This window comes from Narcine bancroftii, chromosome 9 (assembly GCF_036971445.1).
Source record: "Narcine bancroftii isolate sNarBan1 chromosome 9, sNarBan1.hap1, whole genome shotgun sequence".
Taxonomy (NCBI): domain Eukaryota; kingdom Metazoa; phylum Chordata; class Chondrichthyes; order Torpediniformes; family Narcinidae; genus Narcine; species Narcine bancroftii.
The window spans coordinates 2,620,410-2,633,605 of NC_091477.1; the positions used below are offsets into that span (position 1 = coordinate 2,620,410).

Here is a 13,196-nt window from a genome sequence, read left to right on the forward strand (position 1 = left end):
TGATTAAGAGAATGTCGAGCACATAGTGAAGAAGTGTTAACTCATTTAAGAATCAAGTCTCATTTGGTGACTGAGATAGAAAACTGTAGATCATGCTCCCATGCTCTTTTATTCTTATTGAGGGAAACCTGATGCGATTTGAAAGCCTATCATATATAAAGGTTATTAAACCCTTCTGGGAGGGTTGTAAATTTGCAAATTACATCCAGCATGTTAGATTCACAAGCCATGGGAAAATTTGGTAATTGAATCTGTAAAAAATTTCTGATCTGCAAGTAGCTTAAAAAAATGTGAATTTGGTAAATTAAACTTCACTGATAATTGTTCAAAAGACATGAGACAACTGTCACAAACAAGTCTCAAAAACACTGAATACCATTATCATACCAATTGACAAATGTTGAAATAAATTCTAAAAATTAAAATAAAAGAGCGTAAAATAATATGTAAAAAATATGCAAGTTTAGTATTGTAAGTGTTCTCTGAAGTAACACGTAAACCTTTGGTGAAGTTGGGAACAAATATTCAGCCAGCAGAGGGCCTTGGTTAGGCTTTACTCATACCAGCTGTTTGAATATAGTTATGTGAAACAACGATGGCGTCATCCAGGATGAAGACCTGGTTGATGCCGCTCGCCGTTGGGGTGACTCTCTTAAAGTGTCTCCTTATCCCTGCTTAGTGAGTGTCAACCTGGTCAGAGGATTTATCTGTAAACTTGGGGGAGGGGAGTTTCGAGCAACTCTGGGGAGAGGGAGGAACCTGCAGATGCTGTAATGGTTAAATGTTTACAAAGAATGTGACTGAAAATAAAGTAAAATATTTTAAGGTTTATATATTCATGCAAGTGAAGTTTGTTCAGTGTAAGTACAGTTTTATATTTTTGACTTTGTCTTTTCAACAGTTTATTCTTTTTTAAAAATATTTTTTGATTTTTCAAAGATTTGTACAAATCCAAAAACCAAACTTTTTTCTCTTTCCTTGTAATATGATTGACAGAGTCCTTATTTCCCCTCCTTACACCCTCCCCTCCTATCCCTTAAATTATACAAACACCAACATATAAAAATACAAACATTTCATAAACCACCTAGACAAAGATCCTCCTTGAGGCGAAAGGGCCTCAGATGTTCATTAAAAACAGGTCGGGGCAAAAGCACATGTCGTCTATGCTGTCAACTGTTTATTCTTAATGCAGGTTATTTGTTCGGCACTGTAAGAGTCTTGGTCCTCACCGTGCCGCTAGATCCGGGAGGGGATGTCGAGAGGTGGGTCTGGACCTGTGGAACCCCCTGCTCACCTACATCCATTCACACAAAGGCTATTCCTTACTGAGGAGTGGGATATCTGCATATCAAACCCCACAAACTGACTGAAAGGAACCATCATCATCCTATGGGATGGACGGCCAGAAGTAAGAGTAAAGTCTCAAGCAACCAGGAAATACACTTATCCAGCATCTGCAATCCCCAAGGGTGCTGGATACCAGGGGTTTGAAAGTATTTATACAGGAAAAGGGGTAAACTGACATGATTCTTTCTTACATTTGCCTTTCAGTGTCCAATAAAACTTTCAATAGATATACCAATTAGTCTTTAGCTTAATAGAACAATTCTCTCTATACTGTATTATCAGGACCCAGGATTTCCTCCAGGCACTTCCTCCCCCTGGTTGCTAGAGATTTCATGTCCTGTTTATTTTAACTTCTTGGCACCGTGTTTATTGCACAAGGCAATTTCAACTACCACTAGCAGTTTTAAATTCAGCTTCTCAATGGTCAAGTATCCCATCATGCACTTGTTTTAACCATTCCTTCCAAGGAATGCCAACCTGGTCGGCATGGACCAGTTGGGCTGAAGGGCCTGTCCAGGGCTGCATGATGCAATCCTCTCAGAACTGCACCAACACATCAGTCTTATGGTTACCCAGCTGTGTACGTAGTTGATTAGACCACACTTAGAGTATTGTGCTGCAGTCCCGGCCCCAATGTTGGGGAATAAGTAATTAAGTTGGAGAGGGAGCAGAGAAGATTCTAATGGACTCAGGGGGTGGGGGGGGGGGGGGAAGGGGAGGTGGCTTGAGTTATCAGGCAAGGCTGGGACCTTGTTTCCTGGAGCAAAGGGTGACTTTATTGAGGTTGATGAGGTCTTGGTCACAGTCTTTTGCCCAGGGTAGAGGAGTATAAAACTAGAGGTCTGGGACATAAATTGAGAGGGGTGGGTGTTTGGAACAAGCTGCCAGACAAAGTAAAGGTGGGGACAATGAACGTTTAAAAGATATTGACCTGACTATATTTAATGAGGCACCCTCTGCTGTTGCCTTGGGTAGAGAATTCCACAGATCTGTCACTCCCTGAGAAAAGCAGTTCCTCCTCATCTCTGTCCTACATCTATTCTCCTGAATCTTGATCCTGCTCCCTTAGTTCTTGTCGCACCTACCAGTGAAAAGAAGCTCCCTGCTTCTAGCCTTCCAAACACATGACCTCAGTACCTGGAAGGTCAAGGGCAGCTGGTCCTTGGAACAAGTGAAACATTCTCCTGATCTGGAATATATCACGTCCTTCGCAGTCTCTAAGTCCTGGTACTCCCTCTGCAGTGGCCCACCCATGGGCAAGATATCCATTGGTTACTGACCTTTGATGTAATTTCAATGGGTTGAAGCTGTGTGACATCAGGATGGCTGTGATGTCACTTGTGATGTTGGAAACACTTGTAGCAGTGACCTTCACCCCACCCCTTACCTCACATGTTGCCTCTCACTATCTCATCAATCATGACTCAATCATTGCTCCACTAACTCACAAGACGGTCCAGGAGAGCAGGCCAGGTAGAGATCTTACCTTCCAACTTTGAAATGTTTACATGTAAGAATTCAGTCTTGGCACATACAGACACAGCATAGGTCAGAAACAACATGAAGTTCCTTCCACACCGTCCCATCACACACTCCCAGGGCCAGACACAGATTGAAGCTCCCTCCGCACCGTCCCATCACACACTCCCAGGGCCAGACACAGATTGAAGCTCCCTCCGCATCGTCCCATCATACACTCCCGGGGCCAGACACAGATTGAAGCTCCCTCCACACCCCCCATCACACACTCCCAGAGCCGGACACAGATTTTTAAAAATTTAAAAAAAAAATTTTTCACACTATGAACCATACTAACCAAAATACACACAAACATTTCCCTCTTGAATATACAGTGTCATTTTCTCCCCTCCCTCCCTCACCCCCCCTCCCCACTCACTCAACGTTCAACCTATATGATACATTAAACCCATTAAACAACATCGTCACACAATGAAAATAAACAAGAAATTTGTGTCATCTACTTTTACACACTGGGTCAGTTCATTTCGTCTTCTTCTCCTTCTGTCATTTTAGGCGGTGGATGTCCGCGGTTTGACTTCTCTGTTGTGTTCCATGTACGGTTCCCAAATTTGTTCGAATACTGTGATGTTATTTCTTAAATTATATGTTATTTTTTCCAATGGGATATATTTATTCATATCTATGTACCATTGCTGTATTCTCAGGCTATCTTCTAATTTCCAGGTTGACATTATACATTTTTTTGCTACAGCTAAGGCTATCATAATAAATCTTTTTTGTGCTCCATCCAAATCGAGTCCAAGTTCTTTACTTCTTATATTACTTAGAAGAAAGATCTCTGGATTTTTTGGTCTGTTGCTTTTTGTGATTTTATTTAATACCTGATTTAGATCTTCCCAAAACTTTTCTACTTTCTCACATGCCCAAATTCCATGTACTGTTGTTCCCGTTTCCTTCTAACAGCGAAAACATCTGTCTGATATTGTTAGGTCCCATTTATTTAACTTTTGGGGCGTGGTGTATAGCCTGTGTAACCAATTATATTGTATCATGCGTAACCTCGTGTTTATTGTATTTCTCATAGTTCCGGAGTATAGCTTTTCCCATGTTTCATTCTTTATCTTTATGTTTAGATCTTGTTCCCTTTTTTGTTTGGGTTTACAGCTTGTTTCCTCGTTCTCTTTCTCTTGCAGTTTGATGTACATGTTTGTTATAAATCTTTTAATTATCATGTGTCTGAAATCACATATTCAAAATTGCTTCCTTCTGGTAACCTCAGACTGCTTCCCAATTTGTCCTTCAAGTAGGTTTTCAGTTGGTGGTATGCAAACATTGTACCGTGAGTTATACCATATTTGTCCTTCATTTGTTCAAAAGATAATAATTTATTTCCCGAAAAACAAATTTCTATTCTTTTGATCCCTTTTCTCTCCCATTCTCTAAAGGAAAGGTTATCTATTGTGAAAGGGATTAGTTGATTTTGCGTTAATATTTATTTCAGTAGTTGATAATTTGTTTTATTCCTTTCGACGTGAATCTTCTTACAAATGTTGAGCATGTGGTGCAGAACTGGTGAATTCCTATGTTGCACCAGCTTTTCATCCCACTTGTATAGTATATGTTCAGGTACCTTCTCCCCTATTTTATCTAGCTTTAATCTGGTCCAATCTGGTTTTTTCCCTCGTTTGATAAAAATCTGATAGTTATCTTAATTGTGTTGCTCTATAATGATTCTTAAAGTTTGGTAGCTGTAAGCCCCCTTGTTTGACCCATTCTGTTAATTTATCTAGCTCCATCCTTGGTTTCCCCCCTTTCCATAAGAATTTCCTTATTATCTTTAGCTCTTTGAAGAATTTTTCTGTTAGGTGAATTGGTAATGATTGAAATAGGCATTGTATCCTTGGGAAGATATTCATTTTAATGCAATTTACCCTTCCTATCAGTGTTAGTGGTAAGTCTTTCCAATGTTCTATGTTGTCTTGTAATTTCTTCATTAATGGCTGATAATTTAGTTTGTATAGATGGCTTAGATTATTATCTAGTTGTATACCTAGGTATCGAATTGCTTGTGTTTGTCATCTAAATGGTGATTTTTTTCTTAAACTTTGTGAAATCCGTATTATTCATTGGCATTGCTTCACTTTTATTTGCGTTGATCTTGTACCCCGATACTTCTCCATATTCCTTCAATTTCTTATGTAATTCTTTTATTGATATTTCTGGTTCTGTTAAGTATACTATGACGTCATCTGCAAATAGACTTATTTTATACTCCTTCTCCTTTATTTTTATCCCTTTTATTTTATTTTCTGCTCTTATCAGTTCTGCCAATGGTTCTATAGCTAATGCGAACAGTGAGGGAGATAGTGGACATCCCTGCCTAGTTGATCTGCTTAATTTAAATTGGCTCATAATCTGTGTTAAGTAGAGATATTGGTCTATACGATGCTGGTGTTAGTGGATCTTTCCCCATCTTTGGTTCTACTGTAATTATTGCTGTTTTGCATGAATCTGGCATGTTTTGTGTTTCTTCTATCTGGTTCATTACTTCCAGGAGAGGAGGAATTAATAAGTCTTTAAATGTTTTATAGAATTCTATTGGGAGTCCATCCTCTCCTGGCGTTTTATTGTTCGGTAGTTTTTTTAATATATCCTGTATTTCCTCTATTTCAAATTATTTTATTAATTTATTTTGCTCCTCTTCTTGCAATTTCAGTAGTTCAATTTTAGCTAGAAACTCATCTATTTTGTCTTCTTTCCCTTCGTTCTCAGTTTGATATTGTTGCTCGTAGAATTCCTTGAAGTTTTCATTGATCTCCATTGGGTTATATGTAATTTGTTTGTCCATTTTCCTTGATGCCTATACCGTTCTTTTAGTTTGTTCTGTTTTAAGCTGCCAAGCTAGTATTTTGTGCATTTTTTTCTCCTAGTTCGTAATACTTCTGCTTTGTCTTCATTATGTTCTTCTCCACCTTGTATGTTTGTAGTGTTTCGTATTTTATTTTTTTGTCCGCCAATTCTCTTCTTTTTGTTGTATCTTCCCTTATTGCTAATTCTTTTTCTCTTCTTGCTATTTCCCTTTCCAACTGTTCTATTTTCCGATTGTAGACCTTCTTCATTTTAGTTACATAACTTATTATCTGCTCTCTGATGAAGGCTTTCATTGCATCCCATAATATAAATTTGTCTTTCACTGATTCCGTATTTATTTCAAAGTACATTTTAATTTGTCACTCAATGAATTTTCTAAAATCCTGTCTTTTAAGTAGCATGGAGTTTAATCTCCATCTATACGTTCTCGGTGAGATGTCCTCCAGCTCTATTCCTAATAACAGGGGTGAGTGATCTGATAACAATCTAGCTTTATATTCCATTTTCCTAACTCTCCCTTGGATGTGGGCTGACAGCAAGAACAGGTCTATCCTTGAGTATGTTTTATGTCTACCCAAATAATATGAGTATTCCTTCTCTTTTCAGTGTTGTCTCCTCCATATATCCAAAAGTTGCATTTCCTGCATCGATTTAACCATAAATTTGGTTACTTTGTTCTTTCTGCTAGTCTTTTTTCCAGTTTTATCCATCTTTGAGTCCAAATTAAGGTTGAAGTCCCCTCCTATCAATATATTCCCCTGTATATCTGCAATCTTCAAAAAGATATCTTGCATAAATTTTTGATCCTCTTCATTAGGTGCACATACATTGAGCAAATTCCAAAATTCTGAATATATCTGACACTTTATCATTACATATCTCCTTGCTGGATCTATTATTTCCTCTTCTATTTTGATTGGTACATTTTTATTGATTAATATAGCTACTCCTCTGGCTTTTGAATTATATGATGCTGCTGTTACATGTCCTATCCAATCTCTCTTTAATTTCTTTTTTTTTAAACTTTTTTATTTTTCACACCATAAATCACATTAGCCATGATATACACTATTTCTTTTTCACACATATACAGTGACTTTTTCTCCCCCCCCCTCCCTCCTCCCAAGCCACCCCCCCACCCCCCCTCTCATCCATTTTAGGTATACAATCTAGGTTGCATTAAGCCAGTCAGACAATGTTGTCATTCAACAAAAATACACCAGAAATTCTACTGAGTCCATTCTTTTCTTTCCTTCTCCTTCCATCAACTTAGGTAATGTTTGTCCCTGGTAGGTTTTCGCTATTGTATTTAATGTAAGGCTCCTATACTTGTTCCAATATTTCAATATTATTTCTTAACCTATATGTTATTTTTTCTAATGGAATACATTTATTCATTTAAATTTAGTAGTTTCTTCCTTTTAATTTGGTTATGTATTCCATTAATATTTAAAGTCATATAGTTCAGCGTAGCCCTTTTATATTTTGTTTATCTTCTCTTTCCGTTTTTCCATCATTACCTTTCCTCCTTTTCCATTTCTGTTTTCTTATTTTCAACTCTTTATAAGACAACATTCCTACAACATCCAACATTTTCCTTATTCTCCTATTTCTATCTTATTTATCCCCAATCTCCCCTTCACCTCCTGAGTTGTCCTTTATCCCTTGTCGGACAACCACATCTCCCCTCTCCATTTGGATTTGCGAATCTACTCGCAAGCGTCAACTGATTTTGCAGTGACCGCTATTTCCCCCCACCCCACCCCTTCCAGAAAAGATTTCAATCTCTCTTTAATTTCTTGTGTTCCACTTCAGTTAGATGTGTTTCCTGCACGAATGCTATATCAATGTTTTCTTTCTTCAGTAAATTTAACAGCCTCTTACTTTTGATTTGGTTATGTATTCCGTTGATATTTATAGTCATATAGTTCAACATAGTCATTTCATACTTTGTTTATCTTTCCTTTCCGTTTCCTCATCACCACCTTCCCTTCTTATCCATTTCTGCTTTCTTTTTTTGAACACATTATAAGACAACATTTCTAAAACATAAAATATTTCCACTATTCTCATATCTAAAATTCCTTTAACCCCAATAGTCCCTCCCCTTTATGAGTTGCCCTTTGTCCCTTGTCGGGCAACCACATCTCCCCTCTCCATTTGGATTTGCGAACCCGCTCGCAAGCGTCAACTGATTTTGCAGTGACTGTTATTCTCTCCCACCCAGCCCCCTCCAGAAAAGACTTTTATCTTCACATATAACAAAGCTCACCCTCTTAATTCCCCCCTTGCTTCCTTTCTTCCCCTTCTTAGTTCTTACTTATACATTATTTTTCTTCTTTATATGAAGTTTGTTGTCATTCTTGTTCTTGTTACATCTCTTCATCTTTCTGTCTGTTTTGCAGGTGTTCTGCAAATTCTCGTGCTTTCTCTGGATCCGAGAACAGTCTGCTTTGTTGCCCCGGGATAACTATTTTAAGCACCGCTGGATATCCTAACATAAATTTATAGACTTTCTTCCATAGGATCGATTTTGCTGCGTTAAACTCCTTTCTCTTTTTCAAGAGCTCAAAACTTATGTCTGGGTAGAAAAATTTTTTTTGACTTTTGTATTCCAGTGGCTTTTTGTCTTCTCTCATTTTTTACATTCATTGCCTTCTCCAATATATTTTCTCTTGTTGTATATCTCAGGAATTTTACTAGAATGGATCTTGGTTTTTGTTGTGACTGTGGTTTCGGGGCTAATGCTCTGTGTGCCCTTTCTATTTCCATTCCTTCCTGTATTTCTGGCATTCCTAGGACCCTGGGGATCCATTCTTTTATAAATTCTTTCATATCTTTGTCTTCTTCATCTTCCTTAAGGCCCACTATCTTTATATTGTTTCTCCTATTATAACAGCTCCTGTGTTTCTTTAACTTTTTTACCAGAATCTTCCAATTTCCTTTTTAAGTCGTCCACTTCCATTTCTATGGCTGTTTCTCATTCTTCCACCTTGTCTACTCTTTTCCCTATTTCTGTCATAACCATCTATAATCTACTCACTTTTTCTTCTGTACCTTTTATTCTTTTTATTTCATTAAATTCTCGTGTCAGCCATTCTTTTACTGCTTCCATATATTCTTCAAAAAATTTTCTATCTATGTACAGTCCATTCCCTTCATCTTCTATTTCTCTGTGCAGAGCTTGATGCACTCCCTCCTCTTCCCTTGTGTCCACTCCAGGACCTGTGTCCTCTACCTCTCTTCCTTGTATCTGTGTCTCTTCTGACTTTCTTGTTGGGCTGTTTATTTCAGTTTGCAGGGTTTTTTTTTAATGGTGTCTTGATGTTGGTCCTCATCCTCTGGGCTGGTCATCTGCTGTGTCTCTTATTTCCTTTTTTCATTCTCTTTCCTCCCATTCCCGTTATTTTCTATATCTTCCTGCTGGGAGCCCTGCTCTCGGGTCTTTCTCAGCTGTTCGTGCTGTAGAGTTCCACTCCACAGCTGGTCCTCCCTCCCGTCGATGTTGTCTTTGTTGTGCGCATCGCACATGCGCGATTCCTCGTGCATGCGTGGTTGTGCACCTCTGTTTGGCTCCGTGAGCCATCCTTGTAGTCCTGCGTTCGGTGGGTCGCAACCCTTCGGAGTTTCCACTGACCTCAGGGAGTGGGCTCCTCTTTCCACGGCAGTTCCCTGCTTCTTCGTACAGGTAAGGCCTTCACCTTTCTCTTCCAATGTCTTTCCTTCTTCTTTTCTTCCCATTGTTTTTGGTTTTTCTTTCTTTGGTGCCATTTCCTCCACACCTTTATTTTTTATTTGTTGTGGTTTGTGTGTCTGTGGCTTTGCTTTTTCTTTACTCTTTTCCTTCTTTTCTGGAGAGGGCTGGTATTCTCCTACCGGCCACTACTCCATCACATGACTCCTCCTGCCAGACACAGATTGAAGATCCCTCCACACCACCAAATCACACACTCCGAGGGCCATATACAGATTGAAGCTCCCTCCACACCACCCAATCACACACTCCCAGGGCCAGACACAGATTGAAGCTCCCTCTGCATCGTCCCATCATACACTCCCGGGGCCAGACACAGATTGAAGCTCCCTCCACATCGTCCCATCACACACTCCCAGAGCCAGACCCAGATTGAAGCTCCCTCCACACCACCGCATCACACACACCCAGGGCCAGACACAGATTGAAGCTCCCTCTGCATCATCCCATCACACACTCCCAAGGCCAGACACAGGTTGAAGCTCCTTCCACACCGCCGCATCACACAGTCTCGGGACCAGACACAGATTAAAGCTCCCTCCGCATTGTCCCATCATACACTCCCGGGGCCAGACACAGAGTGAAGCTCCCTCCGCATCGTCCCATCATACACTCCCGGGGCCAGATACAGATTGAAGCTCCCTCCACACCGACCCATCACACACTCCCAGGGTCAGACACAGAGTGAAGCTCCCTCCGCACTGCCCCATCACACACTCCCCAGGGTCAGACACAGAGTGAAGCTCCCTCCGCACCGCCCCATCACACACTCCCCAGGGACAGGCACAGAGTGAATCTTCCTCCGCACCATCCCAACACACAGATCTGGAGGTCAGAATTGAATCCATGTCTCTTGAGCTTGGAGACAGTGGCGCTACCTGCTGCGCCAGAGCTCTTCCTGCTGGACTTTTATCTAAAAATTCTTTGTTCTAAATGTTTGCCCAATGTTTATTGTTTAGTTCTGTCAAATGGAACAACCACTCTACAACATTCAGAGATTTTTTAGAAAGATTAAAACCTTCTTGGAACAGCAGCCACAACCCTGCAGGTCTAAGTTCAAGCCCCGGAAATCCCCTCTGAGGAATCATGCCCCCGTCTCTTCCCTTTACCTGCTAGACTATGATCGCAGGGTTGCCGAGTTGGGCTTGGAGCACGAGCCTCCGACTCTCCATATCTCTGGCCAGCGGCTGAGTTTCAGGAGGGGGAGATGGGCTCTGCCACTCACCCAGGGTCCCTTCCGCCCCAGTCAGTGTGAGCTAGTGAGGGGCGTCAGGGAGAAGAACAGGGTGCTGCAAGACCAGAACAACTTGCTGCAACTGAAACTGGAAGTGGCCATGGACATGTTGACGGAGACCATGGCCAACCTGATGTTGGTGGAAGGTGTGGAGATGAAGACTGAAGATGAGCAGGGGAATGGAGAGAAGGAGGAAGAGGAGGAGGTGGTGGTGGAGAAAGAGGAGAAGAAAGCAAGTTTGAAGAAATCTCCAAAACAATTGCACCTGAATGGAATGGATTGGGATTCTTATGAGCTGGAAAACGATGAACTGCTGATCTCAACTGAAGACAGGCGCAACCATTCAATGCCTTTGACTTCAGAGGATGAGGAGGAGCTCCCTGTGGAGGATGTGAGCCTAAAGTTCATCACGCAGAAACGCCAAGGTGATGCTAAGCCCAAAGTCTGCCCAATGAGACGGGCAGAGCAAGCAAAGGCCAAACTTCAGGCAAGTTTATACAGTCTCCCACCTGTGGGGTCACGGTTCCTGGTGTCACCGAAGTTCAGGTCATCGCTGAAGGTCTGCAAACTCGAGCTGGAGCCGGAACCAAAGCCCAGGCCTTCTCGACAGCGTCGACTTAAACCCAGAGCCAAGCCTGTTGAAGGAACAAATGGAACTTGTCCCATGAAGCGGCGATCCAGGCTCTGAACCTTCTCCCAACCCCAACAACGTGACGTCCTCCAACTAAAGGTGACTGCAATAAAAGCCTCTGTTTCCCCAACCTAGGATGGGTTAAAGAGCATTTAATGGATGCCTTTTCAAATATGATGACCACACAATGTGTTTTGTCAGATACAATGTACTGAATATATTTGTGTATTAGTCGATCCCGTGTAAAAGTTGGCCCTCCCCACTTTTGGCCTCAACCACCTGCCTGTCTGAGCTCTCAACACCCCACCTGCAAACCCTTGCCTCAGCTGCCTGCCCACTGGAGCTCCCGACACCTTGAACAACACAGGTACTTACCACAGTCAAAAGCAGTATCCATGCAAAGTCGACCCCCAAATTTGACCCGAAAAATTAGTCACATATGATATACCAAAATTCCTACTTGTTGCAGCCAAACATGTACTTTGTGAAAAAAAACCTACAATAGTTTCATTTTACTTTAGACATACAGCCCGTTAACAGGTCATTTTGGCCCACGAGTCCATGCTGCCCAATTTACTCCCCATTAACCTACAACCTGTATGTTTTGAACGGTGGGAGGAAACTGGAGCCCCCAGGGAAAACCCACACAGACACGGGGAGAACGTACAAATTCCTTACAGACAGCATGGGATTCGAACCCCAGTCCTGAGCAGACTGCAGATCCACTCTGAGGGTCGGGACTGCAGATCCACTCTGAGGGTCAGGACTGCGGATTCACTCTGAGGGTTGGGACTGCAGATCCACTCTGAGGGTCGGGACTGCGGATCCACTCTGAGGGTCGGTACTGAGGATTCACTCTGAGATGAAGACCTGATAGAATCATGAGAGATATTGATAGGGTGCGTCGTCAGAATCTTTTTCCGAGGGTGAAATGTCACACACCAGTGTGTGTTGGGGGGTGGGTTTAAGGGAGATGTATGGGGCAAATATATTTGTGGTGGAACCGGATACAATATGAGTGTTTAAGGGACTAGATAGGCCAATGAATATTGAGTTGTCTGAGACTGTACTCACTGGAATTTAGAAGAATGAGAATTATGAAAGGTATAGATTGAGGTAGGCAAGTTGATTCCATTGGTGGGGGAGACCAGAATTAGGGGACATAGCCTCAAGATTCAGGGTAGAAGAATTAGGACAAAGATGAGGAGGAACTGCTTTTCCCAGAGGGTGGTAACTCTGGAGTTCTCTGCCATGATCACATTGAATGATGGAGCATGCTCGATGGGCCAAACAGCCTACGATTCCTGTTTCTTATGAGAATGGAGGGATATGGATCGTGTAAAGGCAGCAGCTTTAGTTTGATTTTGGCTTTGTGTTCAGCACAGACATGTGGGCCAAAGGGCCTGTTCTATTCCTGTTCTATCCAGTTACACAGTCAGCACTTGGTGTCATTACATAAGAAGATGACATCAGGAGCACTGAACACAGCAGACCAGGATTAGAATCTGTATTTGGAGATTTATCTCACTTGATGTTAATATGTGGAATCTTTGTGGTCATGTCGGATTTGGATCAACTAAATAGAGAGCAGCTGTCTCCATTCCAGTTCCAGGAACTCACTCACAGGCTTAAAACTTCGGGCAATTGGAAGCGGGGGGGGGGGGGGGAGTATTCTTTTACTCGGGGAGTAGGTAATGATCTCCACTCCCTGATGGAAGGGGCAGTCAAGCAGTACAAAATCGGAGAGTGACTGTGGAAACAATTGCTGGTCGGAGGCACCAATAGAGTGGGGAATGATATGCTTACCACATTAGGAGCTGCCATGGACTTAGTGGGCTGAATGGCCTGCACTGTGCTGTAGTGACACAGGTAGA

At 41.7% G+C, this 13,196-nt stretch overlaps 1 protein-coding gene across 2 annotated transcripts; it reads left to right on the forward strand.

Annotated features, from left to right (window-relative positions):
• The first annotated feature begins 2,097 nt into the window (after positions 1-2,097).
• LOC138743121 (uncharacterized) lies at positions 2,098-11,452 on the forward strand. 2 transcript variants are annotated; one of them, XM_069897988.1, is made up of 2 exons: positions 2,098-2,860; positions 10,417-11,452. In XM_069897988.1, the coding sequence occupies exon 2, from the start codon at positions 10,426-10,428 to the stop codon at positions 11,377-11,379; it is 954 nt and encodes a 317-aa protein (XP_069754089.1). In that variant the 5' UTR covers positions 2,098-2,860; positions 10,417-10,425; the 3' UTR covers positions 11,380-11,452. The 2 variants fall into 2 exon arrangements, with proteins under 2 accessions (XP_069754089.1, XP_069754088.1); XM_069897987.1 differs by having other exon boundaries at positions 2,100-2,823.
• The last annotated feature ends 1,744 nt before the right edge of the window (positions 11,453-13,196 follow it).

Coding starts and splice junctions, on each gene's coding strand:
- LOC138743121 (XM_069897988.1), top strand. CDS start 10,426: ATGGAACAACCACTCTACAACATTCAGAGATTTTTTAGAAAGATTAAA.